Raw genomic sequence first — 24,556 nt, 5'->3', positions numbered from 1 at the left:
TATAATTTACAAAACCATAGATCAGTGTCTACAGGAGCACATTTTAAAAAATACAATGAAAATTGAACATGTTGCATCAGGAGAATAAGCGTCTTCACGGGGAGCTATCCACTTACTAGAAGTTTAGGTAAAATCTGAATAAGATTCTATTCTCAAATACGAAAGACTTGTTGTTAGTATAAAAATACAACCATCTTCAAGCAGTATAACAACAATGCCATAATGCAACTTAAATAAGACATGAATATCATGGTACAGAAATTGTTTGTCCAATGTGAAGCTGTTTCGTTTGACTATGTTGCTTTTGAAACAAAAACTGACTTTTAAAGACAAAAAATACTTCAAAATTGTTTTACACGTACTTCTATGTTTATTCTGTAAATAAAACATGCGGTTCAAACAGAGTAAAGTCCGGTTAAAGCCAACAGCCAAACATTTCGACCTGCAAGCAGGGGTGGTATCGGCTGTCGTATGTCTTCGGATGAATCCGGATAAAACGTGCTTCTAAAGGTTCGGGCAGAGTTTGGTATTCTGCACCAATAGATCCATGAAATGTCTGTAACAAAACAAAATAACAATGTAAAGATTTATTAGGTGCCATTCTTTTTTTTATCTTACTCTTCTTTTGACATCGCCTTACTATAAATAAACAGTATATAGCATTTAAACAACTGATAATGTTAGAAGGCACTACCATCGGTGTTGATGAAGCTACGGTCCATCATGAATGAGAACCTTGTTAGTTACCAGAGCTGTTTGATGATGATATGTTATAAAGTGTTTACACCTCAATACTTACATGTACAGTTGTACTATTCACACTGTTGACGAAGTCAAAGCTGGTTCCGGTCGTACTGTAGGATAGTGTATACGTCTTTGTGTAGAACGTTGAGTTGGCTCCAGCTGTTTCTATTCTGTAGATCTGTGCTTTTCTACCTGGAAAGGAAATTGATGGGGGTTTTTCTAGGTACCTGAATTATGAGTTTTACTTTTCAAGCTAATCTATAATCAAGTATATGTAGCTCTTTTTGTCTAATTAAAAAACGGAAGGAATTCGTAAACACGAAAACAATCTGTTCCATTCACTCAACCCCCCCCCCCGTTGCCTAATATTCTGCTTGTGAAACATGAACTGTGAAGTCTCACAAATATATAGTGAAGTCTCACAAATATATAGATTATGTATAATTACAGTGTTAATACCTAGATCGACTTGTAGCCACGAATTAGCGTTTTCGCCGCACCAATTGTTCCCACTTCTCGACAATCGGCCGTTTTCTGCCTTTGACAAATACCTGGAGAGGTAAGCACTCATTTGTGCGTCAGGAACCACGGACGCATTCCCGACCCCCAAGGCAGTCCTGGTACATGCTAAAACAAGTCGAAATACAGAAAGTGGAAAAGTTACGAATAACAACATTTCATAATGGGTAAAAAACAATATAACAATTAGTCCTGTATATAACAAGATAAAGGGAAAGTGGATGCAATATACTCGTCAATTAACACAGATATCAATCCTTATTATCCTACAAGTTTCATTTAGTTTTGATTTTAGATATACATATGATATAAATGGATAGTATTAGCAATGCTAACATATAAAAAGATAAATAAAAGGAAATATAATCTTGATACTTTTTGCGTATTAATTTAATGTATGCATAGATCTTTATAACTTCAAACTGCTTCCTTTGGATCTACAATACAAATACATAGTTTAAGTAACAAGTCAACAGGAAGTATTATCGCGGCACCATATTGGTGTGACACTGCTGCCTTTAACAACCACTTGATGCTGATTCCACCAATCGGAAGTGAACAGGTATGGATGATTTTCACCGCCTGCCCAGATTTTCCACTAAACGAAGAACTTTAAGGTTTTGTCATAGGAACCAATAACATTGAAACACATGCAAATGAGCAGACATGTTTTTCGCAATTTGGTTTGAAGAACACGTAAAAGTTAACATACAAATGAAATATTATACTTACATATATCACATGTTGGTCCGCCATATCCTGTAGGACATGTACATGTAAACCCACGGTGGGTATTGGTATTGTTACACTGTCCATTGTTATGACACATCTCCCGGAGGCACTGGTCTACCTCTAAATCAATGAGCAATGCAAAGAAGCAAAAATCTAAACAAAATCCACATCAATGAACACTTGACAACAATTTAGAGGTAATTTATTTCTTACTATTTTTTTACTGATTACTGATGAAAGTATGTAATTTGATCATTTGAGTTTTGGTATCATTTAAGCAATATATCTATACACATATATCCCATTTTCTTCCTACATACCACCGAGTTTGAGTCGTTTGATCAACTGCAATGGTTTTCTAAGACTCTGATATCGATGTCAGAGATACTGATAAGTTACGTTACCTAGAGTTTCTATCTTGAACACTGCATCAGCGTACTTATCACTTGAATCAAGTGCCCGGATTGTAAATGTGAAAATGGCGTCTTCGTCCGGGACAATTCCTTCGATTCTCCATGGATTTTTGGCTATTTTTAAACCTATGGGGAAATTCCCAGCAACAAGTTCAAATCGTACGTCCTGACTTTCGGGGTCCTGCAATGTTAGAAAAAAACACTCTTAACCTTAACCGGAAAAGTTGTGCAAAAACGCATAAATTTTCCTTGAAAAAAGCATTCAGAAGCTGGAGATCCAAAATCAAAACAGAGAAAGAAACTATTTGAAATATTCAAACAAAAGGTATTCAACATTTAGCCACCTCTTGCTGATTTCATTGGAACACCATAAAGCAAAGCAATATAACTATACTGAACACGGAAAATGTAATGGAAAGTTAAATCTTTCCCGGTATCAAGAAGAAAACTTGTTTTCAATTTTCTACTATACATCACCGCTTGTTATGAACAGGATACTAAACCTCACCAACACCTCCAGTGGAATGTTGATGTCCGAGCCGCCCTCGAACGTGCCAGAGTAACCGGTGTGGCCGTGTAGCCGCCATAGAGGGGGCATGTTGTTAATGATCTAAATAAATCAATAAGTTAATCTATGTTAGTCACCACCAAAAGTTACCAACATTTTGATAATTACAATATGTTCAGTGCATAAGTTTCAATTTTATAATTAATGTAATTGAACAAATAGGAGCTAAAATGATTTTTGGCAGTACCTTAAAAACACAAATCCATGTATAGTTCAGTGAAAAGAACAAAATTAGGTTTCATTTCACATTTTTGCAGTGTTAGTAGTAATTGTAATGTGAGTTTTGCAGGCGATTTACTTCCTTAATATGCACAAGGCATAAAAAGGCAGAATAATTGTACAGTGCGTAATTTCTGTGTTTTACTTAAGTTTAAAAGACATCATATATGCTTGACCCATTAAGCCGTATGGTTTTCAATAGATTATCGAAAAATAAGTTATTAATAAAATGTCAAAATGTTCGCCCAGTTACAGCACATATAACTTTGAAATATGTTCTTGTGATTATCAATTGGAAGCCAACTGTTAGCCGATTGGTATATCATAAGCTATCTACCTGCAAATCATTTTAAAAGCATTTGGATGAACCCAAATAAAGTTACAAAATAATCGTTATGTTTTAATGATTCAATGTAGAAAATACCTAATAATTCAAGTAGGTTTTAATTGACTGCTACAATTTAATAAGGTTTGACTGGTTTCCCTTAATATATACATACGTCAATAATTTCTAGGAGATCATAACCATCAAAGAAGACGGTTCCAAAATTGGTCTTATTCGGCTGTATGTAGATGTCGCCGTTCAGTCCGGACTAAATAATATAACACACATTGGAATAAATTGACAATTTTACGCTTTTCAAATAAAAAGTAGAAATTCGTGACAACATTTTTGTAATAGTTGGAATGTGTCATATATATAAATAACAGATTTAACGTTAAAAAAATATATACATCTGTATTGGTTTTAAGACGCTAACTCATATCCACCTGGTTTCGAAAGCATTTTTACTTGCGTGTATAGCTTTTACCTTTTACCCTCGTATAATTTTAAGAGTTTCGGTAAAATCGGTCCTGATTATTTCAGATTATTTAATCATCTGATAATTTAATAGTATGGTATTTCTTTTAATCTGAAACCACTTTTACCTGCCCCAAAAATGTTCCATTCTTTTGAGCAGCTATGGTCACATCAGGATAGTCCAACTGAAGAACGCTTTTTAGATAAGAATAACAAATATCTCAATATGAAAGTTATGCATTCAAACATATACCACATACTCTAGCATTCACTGCCATGAGGTATATTTCTATTTAAAGTTCAGTTTAGCATAGAATATAATCAAATGTGATATCTTCACTACAAAACGACATTGTCATGAAAAGGAAAATGATAATTGGATATATCAGTTCATAAAAATACTAATAATAGGCTGCAATATATGAACGATCCATTTGATTTTTAAAGATAAACAGATGTATTTTACGTAAAGCATAACTGTATTTTAACGTTACAAAATTGACTGTGACGTCATTTCCGCCATGACGGCAATGATTTTTTTATAAATGGATTAATTGAAAGACATTATTGAAAATACTTACTTGCCAGGGGAGCCATCAATAGCTGATAAAATAATTGAAAATATAAATATAATTCCAATATGCCATGCCATATCTTCTGATTCGGTCACCGAAGGAAGCTCGATGTCTATAATCACTGTTATGTCTGCATGTTTGTGTTGTTAAAGTTGGTACAGGAATGGTGTAGCGTATGTTCTGGAAAGTCAACCTGGTGTCTCTAGTTTTACCTGGTTAAATACAGCTACCTACAGATGGTATAAAGCGGTGAATCGGTATCATGTGGAAAACAATCGAAAGAGGAAAATCTATGTATTATGAAAAGCTTAATATTCAAATACTTGTATTAAAGTAAAATAAGATGCAATGAAGTCTAAACATGGTTTTTCTGACTAACAATACCACATTCCATAGTACAATACAAAAGGTGCTTCTAATTAATTTTATAGGATTAATTCTAACTTGTACAATTTGAAATGGAAATGGTGCTTTCACCCAGATTTTACAAGAATCCTATAAGGTATGTCGTCAATGAAGCAGCGGACTAATATATCCTCTTTTACTTTTTTTTCCCAAATTTAATTACAAAAAGTTGCATTTTGTTAAAATATTAGTTTTGTTATTTTGAATATTTTTTATGAGGAAACCAAGTGTCTTTTTTCATTTCAATTCTTTGTATATAAAAAATACCTTTTTTGCGTTTTTCATCGTTTTCTAGTCTCACTAATAATAGTAATCGTAGTGTGATCGATGCGAGAATGTTCAACTAAATAAAAGCGTTTTGTAAATCAACTGTGACTCAGTAATATTGTCAAACATATATACGAGATCGCAGTTCTTCTTATGTGTCAAGTATGGCATTGGTAAACACGGCTTCGTATTAAATGATATTTAAACTGATCACATGTCATGTAAATTAAGCCAAGTAGAGGGATAGAGGAACTTCTATAAGCTACAAAAATACACTGTACCATAATTGAAAAAAAAAAGAATTATTAAAAGCAGGAAAATATAAAGTTCTCTTTAACTGCATGAGCTAATGGTACAATAAAATGTATGGCGTTGTTTTAGTGTTGGGTGTGTTACTATACATAATAATTAATGACACAGATATATGTTGCAACATTTTGTTTAGTCAATATAGTTCAAGGTGAAATGAGATGAGTTAAGTAAGCACTAGTTCGTATAGTTGGAGAGGACATGTGACAAGGAGGAAGTTTAATTACAGATATTTAAAGTCTGCCTGTATCATCGTTGTCAGACTCGTTGTTAGGTTACATGGAGTCGGAAACACGAGGTAAATATGAATGACATCCATGGATTAGCCTGGGTTTTAGAACAGTAAATAACGGTAAAACTCCAACCTTGTCCTAGACCTGTGTCACACATTATGTTACCATGGTGATATTAAAATGAGTTCATGGTGTATCCCACACAAGTAGAGTTAGTAAAGCTTTCGAAAGAAAGAGTTTCCGGTTACTGAAAAGTTAGAAATCCATCATGGCGGCAATGTACGCTATTTTTCTGATATTACCAGCACTTGTTAAAGCCAGGTAAGTCCGTGTTTAACTTTTATATTGCGGATACTAGTGATGTTTTCTAAAACAAAGACATTTTATTAGTTTCTGTGTTTTATATCATTCAATTTTTCAGCTTTTTCCAAGTGGACTACCCGAATGTAAACATTTCCTCAGAACCAAATGGAGATCTTATATTTGAGGTATGCTATAAACGTGTATCATTATATTCTAAATTGATCATTTAGTGTTTGAAAATATATAATAAATAAATATGAAAAAAAATATTCTGAATAAATCCTAAGTTGTGTTTCTATGTGAAATAAAATATTAGCACGTTTACATTACCGGTGGTGGAATGTATCACTGAATTTCAACTCGAATTGGTTTTCCGCAAACGCATTGCCTAAATATCATAAATCATATTTTCCTTAGTCAAATTAATGAGAACATGCTATTTTTATGATAAAGTCTATATAAAAATATTAATTTCAGGCGGGTCAGGGTGGAGATGTAATCCTGAAGCCTGGAGCTGGGGGAACCGTGTATATAGCTGGAGTGGACCTCAGGAAGTTCATCCAGGTATGTGAAAGTATAGCACTTGAGTACTGATGATGTCAATTTATTTTTCGTATGTAATGTATTATAGCAGTACTTTCTAGATATAGCGCATTGAAAGTTATAGATTTTTATTTCTTTTGACTGATTTTTATTTTTCACATTTCACAAGGCGTGTGTTAGCCATGGTAGTAAACCAAAGGTACGTTTGCATCGATACCCTTCGGAAATGATAATGTCAAATTCGTCAGCTGCACGAAAATGATTTTGAAACAGCAAAATGTCATACCAGCATACAATAAGATACAAATGCGGCCATAGCGACGATTACATTGTTTTTCTTTTTCAGAAAGTGAAGAGTCTTCCTCCTATCTGGACTAAGCAATCAGTGCATGGTTCCCTTGGTACATTTAACTCCGGGAAATCTTTCTCAGTATCGGTGGAAGCGAAGGTAATTCACAAAACAGGTCTGGGTTTTGTGATCGTTTAAAACTTAATTATGGTAAGTAATGGTAATACAACACATCTTGATCGAAAACATTTCCAAACAAAGACAGACAACAGGCGATCAAAAATGATAGGGAGCTACAACACAATTATGTGATTTATTTATGTTTTGTACCAATTAAACTTTTCACAGGATCCTGATGGACAGCGTATTGTGTACGAACTAGTATCCGGCCACCTGCCCCCAGGTACTACACTCAATAACGCCACTGGGGAGATATCCGGAACTGCCCCCGATGTAGACGCAACCTACCAGTTTGAAATTCGCGCCACCGATGTCCATGGAAAATATGCTGACGGGTCCTTCAGCATCAATATCCGGGGTCTGTATATTTTAAATACACTCTTTGCTTGGTATTAATTTCTTTTGCAAAAGGTTTGTTGTCATTTCACATATTATCTTATGTAGTTAAAACGTCAAAAAAGAAACAGAAAGTTTGATTTTCTTTTAGAGCAAGACCAATGCGTAAACCAGCCGTGTGAGCATGGTGGAACATGCACGGATAACCTAAACCAATTCACATGTAGGTGTGTCCATGGCTATGGCGGGAACAGATGTGAAACAAGTGAGTTATCCCCTGATTAAATTACTTTAAAATTGTATGTCTTCCCAGTGTAAACAATCAATTATTTATATTTCCCTTGTATACAGGAATGAATTTTACCATTAAGGGTGTATTCTTCTGAGGTTTCAGTCCCGTTGAAGTATCGTTTCGACATAGATAAAAAAACCTATCAATACTTGTAGCAAGTTGCCAGTTACAAATTTTGTCAAAAAATTACATTTCTATTTTTAGTAGATTTTCTATACAGGAATTTGAAGAAATTACTTATTTAACTTTGAGTGACAATAGTTAAAAAACGAGCACACGGACATATTTTTTTTCTTCCATTTTCTTCTATGGTATGAACTGTGGTATGAATTTTGATAATTCTATATCAGAATTTTTTTTTATTTTTTTTATTTTTTTTTTATTTTTGCATAATTACATTACAACACAATGTACACAGTCACATAAAACAATATACAGGTACACATATATATGTATTCACAATCACATATCACTCGCGAGCACACATAAAAAACACACATACACACACCCACACATCCTCACACCCACACACTCCCACCCACACACTCACCCTTACACACCCCCACATTCGTGCAAGAATGTACACACAAATATTTCAGAAAAAAATTAATACAAGAAAGTTTTGACTTCTCAGAGGTGTACATCCTTAAATCAATATGCAGTAATTTTCTGTGGAGAGCTACCTTCAGGTAGATTTATGGTACTAACACCGTTTATGTTTTCATTCTTTTATTCTTTTATGGAACTTTGTATGGTATTTCCCAGTATGTTCGACGAACTCATACGGAGTGGACCAGTCGGTCAAGCACATCCCTGACGCCCAGTTATCCGCACACTTAACCTACAACACGTACAATGCCCACGACGGTCGTCTGCACTCACGCACAGGATGGGTAGGGAATGGAACCGGGTCCTTCTTACAGGTTAAATTTATAACAGTTTTCCATAATGCAGTTATCTAATCTTCTTGTCTGGGGCTAATAAATGAAATTTCATAAATTTGAGAGAATGACGGAATTTCGCAAAATTAACGTGACAGTAAGTGTAGAACCCAGGGAAGTTGACACGGTGGTCACACTTAAAGAAAGAAAAGCGCTGCGGTGGATGCCTTCTTTTCAATTTTCCAAATATAAAGTGATTATAATGTATGGGTAATGTGATATTTTCATAGCATGTTAACAACGGATAAAAGCGCCCATTCTGATACGAACTAAAGCATAAGGCGTTGACTTCTATTATAGATGTATATTATTTAATTAGGTGGACCTTGGTAACGTATCGACAGTGTACGGCGTGGCTACACAGGGTTACCGTTCATCCTCCTACTACACCTTAACCTACACCGTTACCTACAGTCAAGACGGCAACACCTTCCGGGACGCGGCGGTGTCAGGCGGAAACGTAAGTTAGAGGCTTCTTGTTCTTTTCTTAAGGCGATAAAAACGTTTTCAGAAGAATTTAAATTGTTTAATTTTGCGCTTGTATGACGTTATTGTAAGAAGCTATTTATCGTACGTTAAAGCTACATGATCATATTTGCAGCGAGAAGCTTAAAAAGTATCAATATTTTTCGTTTCTTAATAATACCACATTGAAATTTCTATATTGATCTATTGCAGACGTTTTCTGGTAGTTCAAGCTACGATATGGTGATAAAACACGACTTTGTGACACCAGTACAGGCCAGATTCGTCCGTTTCTATCCCAAAGTATGGCACACCGGCGGTCTCCCAGGTCTACGTGTGGAAGTATATGGCTGTCCCTGATTATAATGTCATATTATCAATAAAAGCATGATAAATATAGAACGTACAGTCGTTTCTTCGTTCTATTCGGTTAAATTCATTGTTTTGCCGTCTTGGAATTAAAACAAAATGCATCGTGCATATCGATAGCAAAAAAAGAACTTACCATTATTAATCAAAAGGAATCCAAAATGATATTTATTCTATGAAATTTGGAATCGATTGTCGAAATTACTATAATATCCTAATTGTGTATATAAGCATCAAAACTTGATTATGACTTTGTGGCTTACTCCTCTAGGTTGTATAAATAAAAGATATTCCGAGAGATTTGATACATTGGTAAAGTACAATTTCAAATACGTATAACGTAACAAAAGATGGTGATAATGTTTGCTTTGACTAAATATTGGAATACAACTATTCAAAAATTCAAATTAGTTGAAAGCATAACTTTCATGATGATACATATTTTCAAATTTTGTGTTTCTGAAAGTATTAGTTGTGGTTCGAATTTTAAATTAACTTATTCAATGCCTGTTCCGGTGACAGTGGTGAACCGAGGACAATTTCCATCTTCCAGTAGCCATTTTTGAAAATTTAAGCCGTATAGAAATATGAATCGATTGGAGTAGCCTGGTTTTATTTGTCTTCTTTATACAAAGAGTTGCTAACTAACTATTGTCGTAACATTTATGGCGATTTACATTGTGTGGCATTGTTAAAATACTTAAATCTTCTTTATAACAAAACTTCAAATCTTTGCAAAATTTTGAGAACATTTATTCAGATTTCGTACACATGACATCCATACAGTTCCACTTTAAAGCAAGGCCTGCTACGGAAGCTCGTAGGATGGAAACGAACAAATCTTGCATCGACGGGTGTGGGTAGACTGTAGGAACGTGTGCTTGTAGACGCTGAGAATGTCTGTAACATCAAAAATAATTCAACATAGCAATGCTAAACATGCGTACGTTTACATAGAACATGCTTTAACAAATTCATAGTTTAAACGTTGAAATTTTCATTCTCTGTCAAGATTCTTTAAGATGCTTGTAACATGCGTACAGTTAAACACCTAACACTGTAACTGAATTATTCATTAAATCAGTGCATGAGGGAAATTACGAATTACAAAAGGGCGCTATTTATGAACAGACATAAATGCATTGTGAAATTAAACCATACGTACATGCTCGTTTCCGTTCGTGTCGTTGACTTTCTGGAATGTGTTTCCATCAATGCTGTAAGATATTGTGTATGCTAAGGTGTACTGAGAACTAGAATATCCTTGCTGACTGACTCTGTATATTCTTGTTATATTTCCTGCAATAACATTTATGTAAAAATAACAGGTCGAGAACCATTGGCCTATTATCATAATGGTAACATAGTATTTTTCTAAGCAATAATTTTATCAATAAACTCCTGTTAGGTATTGTGCTATTTTCTTTGAAAGTGCTGAGAACAAACCTTAAAGTATCAAATCTGAATACAGCGTAAGTAGTGGTGTTACTGGAAAAAGGAAAATGACTGAAATTTAATGGCTAATTAAGCGAAACATCAATTTTAGACTTAACTACTAAATGCTATTTCCTACAGCTTTACATAAGTTCTACCGAATGAAACTTATTATTGATATTAAGAAATAACACGGTACGAATATAAATCGAGTGAATGGTATTTCATGTTAAAAATGTCGACAGATGAAGCAAGGACATCAAAATATGGTGACATCGAAATACCTTCTCTAGGTCATACAAATGAGTTTTTCTGTTATTGAAAATAGAAATATCAAAAGAAGAAAATATAGTAACCTAAGTCCACCTGGAGCCACGAATCGGTATTTACTCCACACCAACCGTAGCCGCTGGCGCTGTATCTGCCATTGGAGGCTAGATAGGAACTGTAAGTTTGATAGGCTGACAACTGGGCATCGGGTATGATGCTCCGGCTTCTTATACCAACGGCATTATTCGAACATGCTTAAATAAAACGTAAATAATCCTTTTTACGCTGTTTGTATGCAGAATGCGACATTCTCACTGGATATTTTTTTTCTTTCCCACCAATATTTAAAGACAATCTAAGTATAGAGCAAAAACACAACATTATCGTGACTTTCCATTTACAATAAAGGCATTGATTATACATATAGATTTGTAAACATGATTTCTTGATAAAGCAAATAAATCGAATATCAAGTCATTTTTTATTTTGTAAACAAAACTCTCAAAAAATAACGAAAAGCATTGAAGTATCTCACTGAAATAAGATAAAAATAAATATAAGTTAGCCATCTCCTTTTCGAAAGTAGTATTAAATACAATTACATAAAACAAGATCATTAATACAACACAAATTTCAAAATACTACAATAAATTTAATCCTTACCATATTCACATTTAGCTCCACCGTAGGTAGTCGTACAGTTACAGAAAAATCCACCTGTCCTATCAGTGCACTCACCGTTATGTAGACAAGGGTTGGACGCACAGTGATCAAACTCTGAAGTATATATATCATATTTGATAAGGATGTCATAATCAATGCAAGAAAACAATCTTCTTCATTACTTATTATTTCCACAAATTTACATTTACATTCAGGTTAACTACATTTCTTTGCTAATTTCGATATATCAAAAAAACATCACAACGCGATTCTATTTAACCAAAAACCGATTATGATGGAAGTGACTACTATTTTTGAATCAAACACGTATTCAGGTCAATTATTCTAATTCAATAAACTGAACACAATTCTAAATTTCTTTCTGTAAAGGACGTTTCTCTTTCAACGTTTACGTCTTTGTATCAACTTATCCAAGGCTTGCCATTTGTACGTTATAAACTGCTACAAAAAGTAAGCTTATGAAAATGAATGTACACGTAAAAAAATGATCTTGCTATACACAAATTAAGTTTACATTTACAGCAAAAATACTTTAAGGGAAAATTCTATAATAGACAACATTCAATGACGAGGAATTAATGCAATATGTACCTCCAAACGTCATTTGCGAAATAGTGAAAGAAATCATTTTACTTTCTCAAGAAAATGCAATCCGCTGACCACACAGGAAATTGCGATGTGTGTATCCAACACAGCGGAACTTTTATGAAAACCAAAGTTGATTCATTTGAATAAGATATATCTCAAATACATTACTGAAATTTTATGAAAAGTAGAATAAGAAACAACCATCTTATTTTATTAGTTGTACCTAAGGTTTCCATCTTGAACACTGCGTCAGCGTACTTGTTATGTACATCGATAGCCCGGATGGTGAATTTGTAACTAGTGGTTACATCAGGGACAACACCCGTCACGTGACCAGTGGTACCGTTCAACTTGAAACCTGGTGGTAGGTCTCCAGCAACGAGGGCAAACTTGAGGGCCCTACCCTCCGGGTCCTCAAACGATAGCAACTAAAATTATACTTCAGCAAAATTTATTAATAAAATGTCGATTTAGTACTTGAATACCATTTTAAAATTCCAAAATATTAAATATTTTAATTTTCCGCAGATTGGAAAAAACCGAAATCATAGAGGCCAATAAATTTAAGACAATATCTTCGCTTCCTACATGACTTCATTTCTGAACATTACCTTCCCATGAGACTGTCCTCACGTTTATCCTTGAGTTGACTGTACACTTCTATGCGGAATGATCTGTTTCTACCCATTGCCGAGACATACTTAAGCATAAAAATGTATTTTTTTCCCTTCTGATTAAGGTTTAACATAAATTAAGTTGGCAATTTGATGTGACCGTGCAATGTGTTCTTTGTCCCTTCTCTTTAGCAGCATGATTCTGTAAAATACAATTCTATAGAATGGACACCAAACCATAAACGCACTCGTCACATGCCAAATACAGGGGAAACCATCTAAATATTAACTGTGCACACAGAATGTATCCTTAAACAATTGCTTTTTAGGTTTTATTACCTCCGCTTCTAGTTTCAAGTCCACCTTCTCTTCACCCTTAAATGTGCCGAAGAATGCTACGTGAGCATGAGGAGACCAGACAGGCGGAAGGCTTTCAGCAATCTAGAGTAGAGAAAGACAAATAACAAAATTATGTTAGTTAGTACGATAATAAGTGGAATAAAATAATTATAACACCTTCCCAAATATGTACTCTGTAGAATGTAAAAGCTGGTAACGTCTATAGATATGTCGAACGCTATGAACCCTTTCGAGAAGGGAAGACTGCACATAACCTTTCCAAACCGCTTACTTTACTTGCTTTATAATTACAGTTATAGTTACGTATGAAGATAGAGAGTAATTTACTATATGGAATAAGGTTATATGGCGAAATTGGAACCAACATACATATTTAAAGTAATAAACACATCTGATCTCACATTTGATAAATGAAAGTGTTTTCCCAGACGTGATCATGAAGTCAACAGAGAGACTTTCCAAAAGTTTGTATCTTATGCTAGCATACAAACACTGCATAGTCTTGTTGAACTGAGTTAAATAGATATAGTTATATCTTATTACCTTTATTATATGCAGCAGATCTGTATCCTCCATGTATACAGAGCCTCCGTTTGGTCCAGGAAGTATGTACAAGTCCTTCGTGGCAGGGCCAGACTGACGGGAGGATAATAATTACTATATTAAGTGATGCCAATATGATTTCGTCAATATTCGTAAATGTGTTGGATTATCACCTCAAAACAATGAATGGAGTATAACAAAGGTAGGGAATTAGTTTTCACTTCACATATATCCATTCAATCATGTACATTTTGCTTAGCTATAGTAGTAATAAATACAAGTCTTGTAACAACAAATAAGGAAGATAACCACCGTGCCAATATAGGATCAATTTTAACCAATGAAATGTTGTTAAAAAATAGTGCGAATTATTCTGCCTTTATACATTATTATGCATGTTAGTTATATTAGATTTCGCAAACAATTAATACATATAGTTTTATATCCTCCATATTTAAGCAGAACACCTTATAATTCTTGAGACATATCAAATGTTACCTGTAACGACACATTCCCATCACCCTGGGCCGCTATAACAACATTTGGGTACTTGATGTCAAACACCCTGTTACAAAAAAAAAAGACAAAAAAAGTTATGGAAACCAATTTTCCATAGGACAGAAACTTTAGCATCTTAAGGTTTCCAATACAAGCAATACGAGCGTACCATACGATATCTAATGAAATATCATTATCAAACAATTTATATACAGATTTAACCGGTACCTGTTGTCTTCAATACGTGGTGTTCAGAGACTACCTAAAACTACCGAACCAACGTTAAAACATAATCGTTGTTTTTAAATATGAAAAAAAATGGTGGGAAGTATTTTTACCCGGTCTACCAACATGATACGTCTACAGTGATACTGAACAAAGATTTAGATATCTGTGTCCTATTAGTAACCCTTAACTTTGGTCCGCTTTATTACACTACAGCATTACCGTGCAAATGATGATGCTCTTTTATTTTGTTATATTCTAAATAAGAAGGAAATAATGATATGGAATATTTATTTGACGGAACATACGATGTGATCAGTAAGTAAAGATATTGTTACAATATTGCTATTACATCAATATAACTTACCCGTCATCTGCTGCAGATGATGAAGCCAATAGCAGCAAAACAAAAGCAAACATTCTTCTTGATATCCTTATTCTGTTCATAACTGGCCAACTTCCGGCGCGTCGGTTCTCCCTTGTGATAAGCTCTCACGATTCTCACACCCATTGTTCTGTTGCATAGATGTGTAAGAATTTCATTCTATCTCATTTCGGGAGCTAAAAATTGTATTAAGATTGGTTTATATCCGTTGCCATATTGTAAGCAGGCAGATATAAGTCTGTCCATATTTGCCACTGTGAGTAACAAACTTGAATTAGTGTTGACGGAGAAGTGTTTATTTTTTTACTAAAATTAAAACATGAAAAAAATATATACTTTTTTAAAATAAATAGATATATCTACATAAATGCCAAACCATAGATCAACCTAAAGTAGAATTAACAAGCGGGGTAGTTTACACATATTTTTATATTCAAGACTCTTGAAACGTAATTTTAAATGGACATCACAGGAGATGATCCTGAAGGACAAGTAATTAGGTACTTACTCTGATTGCTGTAGGTACTGATTGATACGTCATCAGTTTGTGTGAAAAGTTACGTACTTAGTAGTTTTCTTTGATAAAAAATGACGTCAGGTACCCTGAAGTGCTGTTACATAGAGGTTCCTCAACAACTGACTGTTCTTAACCATGTTTATTAACCCCGTTATTTAATTTTTAAATTTTTAAACGACTCGCTAAGGCTCGTGTCTTTTAAAAATTTGAAAATTAACTAACGAGTGTTAAATAAACATGATGAACAGCAGTCACGTGTTGGGGATCTTGTTTATCCTATAACTTACCTCTATCTGAATACCATGGTGATCAGTTGTTTCTCATTCAAGGAAGTGTGTAAACATAAACGATAACCAACTGCTATGGAATTTATCACAGGAGTTTTACATTGTGAAACATGCATAGTTATGGGATAAACATAGGTAGATCGTTATAACACGCAACTCATAATCACAAATTGACATATGAAATATAGGTTGTACATGAATAATGTAGGGCAGCACGCCGATCTAAAGCCATGTATACCTGAAACTTCTCAGGAAGTACCGTGTAAAGGATAGAATGTCAAATACGTAAATGATTTGACCACATGTATGTCTCCCCTGTAGGAAAGGCGTTTGAATGAATTGAAAAGGTGACTAGATATTATCGTTTCCTAACTGACTTTCTTCATCATAATGTCTCCTGTAATACCATTTTACTACCTTGGCCTCGAGTTAAACGTTCGTCCCAGTATGAAAGACTCAACGTTATATCCTCTAGTCGTGACACGACATTAAAAGGGTAGTTTCTGATCTTGCTTAACGCTCAGTAGAAAAGGAGTGGGACGACTGGTTTATCCGATGTGAGTTTGATATGACGGATGGATGTGTTGTTGACGACATGCTTTAGTGAGGGAGCTCTAAACCACAATAGTCCACTATTACACGGGGACAAATATACAATATACTGCAGTCTCCCAAAACATGCATACATACGGTGTAACGTTGAAAATGGACCTCCGTTGAAAACGGACCCGAATGCCGTTGAAAATTGAACATGCCGTTGAAAATTGACAGTGTCTAGGGTCAATTCTCAACGGCAGGTCTGTTGAAAAATGACTTTGGCAAACTATCAACGGGTGATCTGTTGAAATATGACCCTAGTACATTCACATATATAACTGTTCTCGAATTCTGTTACCGCCTTTCCTAATATAAGCGACCCTTCTGTGCTGGTATTTAAATTACGTAATCACCTCGATTTGAATTGAAAATTGATATTGTTATCATCGTAACAAATACCTCATTTAAATATTTTAGGTGCTTGTATGTTTATTATGGAGAATACGGCACTAAGTTTGTACTATGTGGTGTTCACTTCCTAGTACCAGTGGATAGTGTTACAAAACTATAATTATGGGATATCATTAATTTGTTTCTTAATGATTTTTTATGATTATATTTTCGACGATTTTACGTTTGTCAGATATTCAGTAATTGTTAATATATATTTATTCCCTGCAATACAAGAATGCATGTATTATATCTGCGTATGGATCAGTTATGTTGTGTTCTGCGTATGGTTGTGTTGTGTTGTTTTGTGATGTGTTGTTGCGTTATGTTGTGTGATGTTGTGTTGTTGTCGGGTGTTGTGTTGTTCTATTGTTGTGTTGTTAGGTCGTGTTGTGTGTTGTGATTGTGTTGTGTGATGTTTTGTTGTGATGTTGTGTCGTGTTGTTGTGTAATGTTGTCTTGTGTTGTGTTTAGTGTGATGCGTGGTTGTGTTATGTGATGTTATGTTGTTTGATGTTGTGTTGTGTGATGTTGTGTTATTTTGTTGTGTTTTGTTGTGTGATGTGATGTGTTGTTGTGTGGTGTTATGTTGTGTTTTGTTGTTGTGTTGTTGGTGTGTTGCTGTGCTGTGTGATGGTGTGTGGTTTCGTGGTGTTGTGGTGTCGTGTTGTGTTGTTGTGTAAAAACGAGTTCTTATGGGGTCACTTTTCAACGGGGTCTATTTTCAACGGGTAGGTGTAAAAAGTGCGCTGAAAGTTCAGTTTTCAACGGTTTTCGGGGTCATTTTTCAACGTTGAAAAATGACCCGAGGTCAGTTTTCAACGGGGGTCCATTTTCAACGTTACACCGGCACATTACATATAGGGGAGGCTGACCTTTAATGACCCTGGTTATAATTAGGACGTTAAACCTCATTACCCAATAAATACCTAACAAAGTGTGTTCTTTTTCGCTCACCTTCGAAAACAAAGACAAAATGAAATATAAATGTTTGACGGTAATAGTCAAAACTCAATTTGATCAATTGGCCAAGGAAATTTTACGGCTTAACATCATATATACATGTAAAAAGAATCAATATGCCTACTAAACATCGTTGTCTAGTCTTGCCGTCTTCCGATCCGATTACCCCTTCCATTTGCAGGTATTTCACCTTCAGACAACAGTTTGGTTGAAATGCTAGGAATTTCGTCATATGGTTATCACTTGAAATTGTTTATGAGATCTCCGGACTCCGTACTCAAGTGGTTTTACATATCATAAAAGGTAAGAGACATAGTGTGCTCAAATCCCAGCCAAACATAACACAATATAGACGAACTTCACTTGGCACTCATGAGGATAGACTAATAACTTCCGGTCCATAAAATTCCTGTAAAATCAACTCATTTTCATACATTTTTACTGCTGAGGATCTTTCTATTTTGACCAAAAAAGATCTAAGTGGATTCCTACTGTTTCTCCTTCTCTTTAAACATAAACAAACTTTATAATCTATGATACTTAATATTATTTAATAATCTTAGCAAGCGTCTTTTCTGAAGCCCTTTGTCAAAAACAAATTTGTGGGTGTCAAAAGAATAGAGAGGACTCGCTAAATATTGAGCTTTATATCATAATTTTACATATTTGGTCGTTTTAATTTTTTGTTGTTGCTTTTTCCCCTCATTATTATTATATTAATAATTAGTTATGTTTCCATGCTCTCAATCAAACAGCAAGAATCGTATGATCTGTCTCACCTCTGAAAACCTCCATGACAAACTGGTAAAAAGAACACACATTGACAAGTAAAGTGGTAAGTTTTAAATGGAAAATGCATTTATTGATATATTCCAATGCATAGTATACATCATGGCAATATCACATTAAAATGAATAATAAACAAAATATGTAAAATAATAACATAACGATATAAGCTTTAGTTTTCAACAATCTCTAATCTAAAATAGTTCAGCCGTTTTGTTTTGTTCGTGTCACAAAAAGGCATAAATAATTGCCCTCATTGGTGCTATTCTTAAGATAAGCATTTGTTTTTATTTTTCTATAAGAAAAGGTTTTTCAAAAACCTATGAATTTATTTCGTATCACTGATCATTCCATACACCACATTTAAATTCAATGTTAGTGCGATAAAATTGTAATGCTTTTATGAGCATGAAAAGCAAGAATGGTCATCATTATACGATCAAATTCATTTATTACATCAACAGCTTATTTAGTAGTCATGAATAATGCCAATCGTATACTTAACAACTTTCAGTTCAGAGTACTGAATTATGCATTAACTGATCATGAAGGTAAAGTGTTTTCCGCTTAAAAAACATTTTTCAAACAATACACATAATGTGGAGCCATCATCAATATAAACATTTTGCTGACACATCACATGCTACATTTCGCAGTATTGAGAAATGCATGTAGATGTGTGTGAGAAACTACAATTTCCTATAACTTAAAGGCCAGTTTTATGACGCATCACTCATACAACTATGTCCTTTTTATCACAATTCAGGTTGATCACAGACTTTATAATATAGTTAAAACAGTAAAAGAAATACAAAAAAATACTTCTTGTAAAATATATCACAATGATTTATAAGAAAGTTTTCCTAGAAAGTATGATTAATGTTTTACATAGATACAGATTATAGTAAACTTTGAGAGTATATGACAACAATATCAGAGCCGACCTTAATTACGGTTCAAGTTCTTTTAACTGCCCAAACATATATCTGATAACAACATGAACTTGTTCCGTCAAAATCATTTTTACTTCTAAAGAGTTTTTAAATGCGCATGACATAATCAAACCAAGAAGGCAAGTTGTGGTCTACAATTTCAATTCAATTTTGTACAGTGATATAGGTAGTTATAAATTAACAATAGAATTAAGTGCATCAATTCTGTGTTATTGTAAATGTAACAAGGGCCCAATGGGCCCGAATCGCTCACCTGCTATCTGGTAATCATGCATGGTTCATACTTAACAAATAGGAGAGTGAATAAGAATTTATATCATGCCTAAGCACATTAGAGGCCCCTTTGCCTCTTGGTTATTAAAAAGAAGCCATTTAAATATTTTAGCCTATTTGATCCCTAAAGTCAAGATCATTCATTTGAACAAACTTTGTAGAGCTTCATCCCAACATGTCACAGGCCCAATATCAGGTCTCTAGGCATTTTGGTTATTAAGAAGTCTTTTAACAATTTTAGCCTATTTGACCCCTGTGACCTTGAATGAAGATCAAGGTCATTCATTTGAACAAACTCATTAGCCCTTTATCCAAGCATGCCAAAGTCGCAATATCAGGTCCCTAGGCCTCTTTATTATTAAAAAGAAGTTGTTTAAAGATTTTAGCCTTTATGACCCCTGTGACCTTGAATGGAGGTCAAGGTCATTCATTTGAACAAACTTTGTAGCCCTTCATCCCAGCATCTAACAGGCCTAATATCAGGTCCCTAGGCCTCTTTGTTATTAAGAAGAATCGTTTAAAGATGTTCACCTATTTGACCCCTGTGACCTTGAATGAAGGTCAATGTTATTCATTTGAAAAAACTTGGTAGCCCTTCATCCAAGCATGCCACAGGCCCAATATCAAGTCCCTAGGCTGTTTGGTTATTAAGAAGAAGTCATTTAAAGATTTTCACCTATTTGACCCCTGTGACCTTGAATGAAGGTCAAGGCCATTCATTTTAACAAACTTGGTAGCCCTTCATCCCAGCATGCTACCGGCCAAATATGAGTACCCTTGGCTTTTCGGTTATAGAGAAGAAGTCATTTAAATGAAAAGTTTACGCACGGCGCACGACGACAGACGGTGCATGATGACAATAGGTCATAATGACCCTTCGGGTCAGATGACCTAAAATATGTCTTTTACATAATCAGCACACCATAAGTTTTCATAAAAAAATAAACCTTTTCACATACAACCATATCAACTACCTAACAATTTTCATTTGAAAAGTATATAGTTCATTTGAAATGCCTTTGCCTAATTTCAAATGTCTTGTAATCAAAGAACATTAATCTCATTTCAAAATTCTTCATATTCAAATGATACTCTAGTTACTCAGTCTTTTCAATTTTGCATCAGTTATAGAAATCATAACCCTAATATTTTTGAAGCCACATTGAACCAGTTAGACCCCAGTTCCAATATATAGGCGACACCTGGGTGTGCCCTCTCTAACTGGTCACAGTACTGAACAGCCTTGTCCAACAACGACCGATCATGGTCATATATCTCCAGTACGGCTGCTGCTATTTCCACGGCAGTTTGGGACCAATTCCTGGTGGTGGTATCCAAGGGGAATAACTCTGGTGCCAGTGTCTTGAGTATCCACATGACAACAAATGCTGTCACTAAAACATTCTCCATTTCCATAGCGACCTTCACACCTAAAAAAATATTCATGCAGTATAGTAGGATTTCTGTTCATTTACCGATGATCGAATACCCTTCACTCAGCATCTTAAATATAAATTTATTATGTGTGATCGAACCATACCAGAAAACAAGGTTTCGGCTCTAATTGTGTATGATATTTTTTTCTCCTGTTTCCAAAGTTTTTAGCTCAAGACTGTCCAAAAATGAAAAGGAAGTCCACAAAGTAAAATAAACAACGTAATTACATTTCTTTTTACCGACTTTTATCAAATTAAATGCAACTGGAGAAAAATCCTGTTGAGTAAACTCCCATAGAGATGAAGTTACGATGCAGTACCACCTACCAAGTGACTTCAGTCCTGCAGTGTTTAGGACCTCAATACAGGCTGATAAATCAATATACAGGTCCTTCTCCAGTTCATCCCTCGTCCAACCCCCTAACTGTAATACAATCAGTTTATTATGAACAATATGAGTGTGAAATTTCAATTTCATATACAGCTGATACCTCGACTTTTATGAAGTCTAATATTTCATCGTTTTCATAATGTGATATTTATAATAATAGAGATTCGGTTATAATTGCTTTATTTATCAAATAGTAATAGGGTTGTTCAAAATATTGATAATACTATCAATAGTTAACCTTAAATCCAATCCAATAGTTTATTATGAAGATGAATATTTACATTGCACTTTATTTTCATATCCTTTAAAGATGTTAAAGTATCCATTTACTTTTTACGTTTGGATATACATGTACCTTATTTTGAATTTTTTTCAGGATGTCAAATTCTTTTTTACTGAGGTTTTTCTTTGCTGCCTTAGCAATGACTGGCATTTTTGATCCGACATCGGCAAGATCTAAAACATAACAAACAAAACAATTGAAGATAGGCTTCATTTCTTCAACTCCGACAAGCCACTTTAAGCACAACAGATATGCGCATGGAATATAGATTGTTCTCTATTAAAAGTCAACATGTCTGAAATTTTATGGAAAGATGCAATTAAACAAAATAATCATGACCGTTTATAAGCTTTGTTTGCCATTCCTATGGAGTAAACCATGACTTGCTCATTAAGGGATTAACCCCGCTGGTCCTGTGATGTGACCAGGATGACCTCTAATGACCTTGACCTTGGAGTACATGAAATTTAATTTTGTGGTTACCAGTCAGTACATGGTGCTCTGTTAATTAATGTCCTATTAACAGCCATGGTCATGTAAGGATGGCTTCCCATGCATGCGGGGTGCAGTGTGTATGAAGTGCGCTGTGCGTGCTTTGGAAGACTGTGGTATATTCGCATTGTGCCTCCTTGTATAGTGGAACTGTTGCCCTTTTTATAGTGCTATATATTTGAAACATTCCACCAAAGACTCAAAGCAACACACCCCACTCCGTCACATTATACTGACAACGGCCCGGGCGAACCAGTAATCCAACTCCCGGTATACTGACATGGCACTCTATAATGTATGTATACAAAGAGCATTTCTATGCAATTGCTTATGTCAGTGTATTGCATCACCAATTTTACATGATGTTATTAAAACGTGATCCTAAATAAGAATTTAGAACTTGTCTATATGAAAATAATATCTTGTTTTTACTTAAATACAATAGCAGCATTTCCAATTATATTTTATTAAAAGACCTGCACATGTTCTCTACTCTTCGTGTAAAACATTCAAGATTTGAATTGGTTCCTAAGTGTGTCATATGACTGGAGTTTTCCATGATATTTTCTATTCACAACATATAGCAAAACCTCTCATAATGCAGGAAATATGGAGACACACCAACAGATGATAAGCATACCTAGTTTTATAAAAGATTTGAGAGAAAAATGTGACAGCAGAGTAAGTTAGGAAAAAGACAAGAGCTGTTGGAGAACAGCAAAGCTCGTCTATTCAGAAGAAGTTGATGTTCAAGTATTTACTATTTAAACATGGAAATATGACAAATTAACAGACTCAAAAACCCCTTAAAGGGCCCCAAATTGGTTGTATTATCACGTTCAGCATCCATACACATTAGGAAAATAAAATCATAAACATTTATTATGACTTAAGCTTAAACAATTGACGAAACAGAAACTTGCTCAAAAACTTTAACGTGAAATGGGACGCCAACGCTGACACCGACGCCGACGCCGGGGTGACAACATTAGCTCCCCCTATTCTTCGAATAGGCGAGCTAAAAACTAGTAAATGTACTAATACAAGTACTAGTTTAGTAAATGGGAAGGAGTTTTGGGAATATCATTAAAAGAAAATATGCCAAACATTGTATGTGTTGTACACAATGTTTTCATAATCCATCGATTGTCAGTGTTCAATTCAAAACACAGATGAGACAGTATACTCCACATAGCTTGATCGTAGGCAGGGGGTTATACAAAACAATAAAGACATGAAGGCGCCAACATTTGACTGTCAAAATAAGAGCTATCACTTGAGAAGCAATAAATATATACATAAATGGATTGTAACATGTGATATATGTCAGCTGGCTGTCTAGGGATTACAGCTAAGTACATCAGCAGATCTTGCAGAGTAATTTTGACCAGTCCATTTCCATTCACTGGCTGATAATCAGCAGCAGCGAGGCAGCCTAAAAGTTATCATCTTAACACTGGATATCCATAAAGTCTACCAAAGTTTCTGGATTATTAAACAGGACAATATATTATCAGTTGGATATAATCTAAAAATTATAATAACAGCCTCTGTGTCAACCATAAAATTAATGGCCTGGTGTACAATATTTCACCTTCTCAATAGGTTCGCAATCATGTGACATGTTGGCAATCATGTGACATGTTCGCAATCATGTGACATGTTAATCAGGATACATCATAACATTGATGTGATCACTCTTTCAAGAAAGTGTCAGCAAACCACTGCAAGGTGTGACATAATCATCTCCCTTGCCTGGTATGAATATCACTACAAAATAAGCCTTCTACACTGAAAGAAAAAATCATGAATTGAAGTCTGACTGTCTTTTGAAAAGTTCCAGGAGAAGAAATGAAGAAAACAGCTACCATCTTTGTAGTATCAGAGATTATGTCTCAGCCTAACTCACCAGGCTCTCTGTCAGTCAGATCATTTAAGCTTCGGCCTTTGCCTCCAGATTTATCTTTGACTTTAGACAAAAATCCATGCAGTTCTTCTGGTCTTTCTTTATCCTGAACCCATCGTCCATCTACATGTAGAGCTCTTCCATTGCGTGTGTTCTCATATGTTGCCGTTCTAGGGC

At 34.7% G+C, this 24,556-nt stretch overlaps 4 protein-coding genes across 11 annotated transcripts in view; 1 reads left to right on the top strand and 3 right to left on the bottom strand.

Annotated features, from left to right (window-relative positions):
• Positions 1-347: 347 nt before the first annotated feature.
• Positions 348-4,732, bottom strand: LOC138310998 (lactadherin-like). Its single transcript, XM_069252415.1, has 9 exons — positions 4,579-4,732; positions 4,126-4,192; positions 3,696-3,788; positions 2,917-3,018; positions 2,400-2,589; positions 1,996-2,115; positions 1,204-1,371; positions 800-936; positions 348-556 (listed from the first exon to the last, which is right to left on the bottom strand). Exons 1-9 carry the CDS (start codon positions 4,647-4,649, stop codon positions 416-418), a joined length of 1,089 nt encoding a protein of 362 aa, XP_069108516.1. The 5' UTR covers positions 4,650-4,732; the 3' UTR covers positions 348-415.
• Positions 4,733-5,982: 1,250 nt separating this feature from the next.
• On the top strand, positions 5,983-9,537 carry LOC138310988 (EGF-like repeat and discoidin I-like domain-containing protein 3). The gene is made up of 9 exons (XM_069252406.1): positions 5,983-6,107; positions 6,208-6,274; positions 6,567-6,653; positions 6,979-7,080; positions 7,270-7,459; positions 7,589-7,702; positions 8,495-8,652; positions 8,990-9,130; positions 9,349-9,537. The coding sequence occupies exons 1-9, from the start codon at positions 6,055-6,057 to the stop codon at positions 9,493-9,495; spliced, it is 1,059 nt and encodes a 352-aa protein (XP_069108507.1). The 5' UTR covers positions 5,983-6,054; the 3' UTR covers positions 9,496-9,537.
• Positions 9,538-10,241: 704 nt separating this feature from the next.
• LOC138310979 (uncharacterized) lies at positions 10,242-15,231 on the bottom strand. The gene is made up of 9 exons (XM_069252395.1): positions 15,088-15,231; positions 14,496-14,562; positions 13,998-14,090; positions 13,434-13,535; positions 12,704-12,893; positions 11,872-11,985; positions 11,295-11,462; positions 10,670-10,803; positions 10,242-10,404 (listed from the first exon to the last, which is right to left on the bottom strand). Exons 1-9 carry the CDS (start codon positions 15,165-15,167, stop codon positions 10,261-10,263), a joined length of 1,092 nt encoding a protein of 363 aa, XP_069108496.1. The 5' UTR covers positions 15,168-15,231; the 3' UTR covers positions 10,242-10,260.
• A 3,464-nt stretch (positions 15,232-18,695) lies between these two features.
• Positions 18,696-24,556, bottom strand: part of LOC138336365 (protein mono-ADP-ribosyltransferase PARP4-like) — a 46,925-nt gene continuing 41,064 nt past the window's right edge. For 6 of the 8 annotated variants that reach the window (XM_069285829.1, XM_069285853.1, XM_069285838.1 and 3 more), the window contains 4 exons: positions 24,383-24,556; positions 22,054-22,154; positions 21,635-21,731; positions 18,696-21,301 (listed from right to left, as the gene is read on the bottom strand). In XM_069285829.1, the coding sequence (XP_069141930.1) occupies positions 21,006-21,301; positions 21,635-21,731; positions 22,054-22,154; positions 24,383-24,556 (668 nt within the window). In that variant the 3' untranslated portion in view covers positions 18,696-21,005. The remainder of the gene's footprint in view (positions 21,302-21,634; positions 21,732-22,053; positions 22,155-24,382) is intronic. The other 2 variants (XM_069285876.1, XM_069285885.1) reach the window with 1 other exon arrangement.

This window comes from Argopecten irradians, chromosome 1 (assembly GCF_041381155.1).
Source record: "Argopecten irradians isolate NY chromosome 1, Ai_NY, whole genome shotgun sequence".
NCBI classification, from domain to species: domain Eukaryota; kingdom Metazoa; phylum Mollusca; class Bivalvia; order Pectinida; family Pectinidae; genus Argopecten; species Argopecten irradians.
The sequence above is the reverse complement of the archived record's forward strand: the minus strand, read 5'-3'. Positions and strand labels throughout refer to the sequence as shown.

Bases quoted from the DNA above. Each gene is read 5' to 3' on its own strand.
- LOC138310998 (XM_069252415.1), bottom strand. From the start codon at position 4,649: ATGGCATGGCATATTGGAATTATATTTATATTTTCAATTATTTTATCA. The intron at 3,789-4,125 runs GTAAAAGTGGTT...TATATTATTTAG, and splicing joins ATGGAACATTTTTGGGGCAG to TCCGGACTGAACGGCGACAT. The intron at 2,116-2,399 runs GTAACGTAACTT...TCATTGATTTAG, and splicing joins GTTCAAGATAGAAACTCTAG to AGGTAGACCAGTGCCTCCGG.
- LOC138310988 (XM_069252406.1), top strand. From the start codon at position 6,055: ATGGCGGCAATGTACGCTATTTTTCTGATATTACCAGCACTTGTTAAA. The intron at 6,275-6,566 runs GTATGCTATAAA...TATTAATTTCAG, and splicing joins ATGGAGATCTTATATTTGAG to GCGGGTCAGGGTGGAGATGT. The intron at 7,703-8,494 runs GTGAGTTATCCC...GGTATTTCCCAG, and splicing joins CGGGAACAGATGTGAAACAA to TATGTTCGACGAACTCATAC.
- LOC138310979 (XM_069252395.1), bottom strand. From the start codon at position 15,167: ATGAACAGAATAAGGATATCAAGAAGAATGTTTGCTTTTGTTTTGCTG. The intron at 13,536-13,997 runs GTAATAAGATAT...TCTCTACTCTAG, and splicing joins ATCTGCTGCATATAATAAAG to ATTGCTGAAAGCCTTCCGCC. The intron at 11,986-12,703 runs GTACAACTAATA...TATATACTTCAG, and splicing joins GTTCAAGATGGAAACCTTAG to AGTTTGATCACTGTGCGTCC.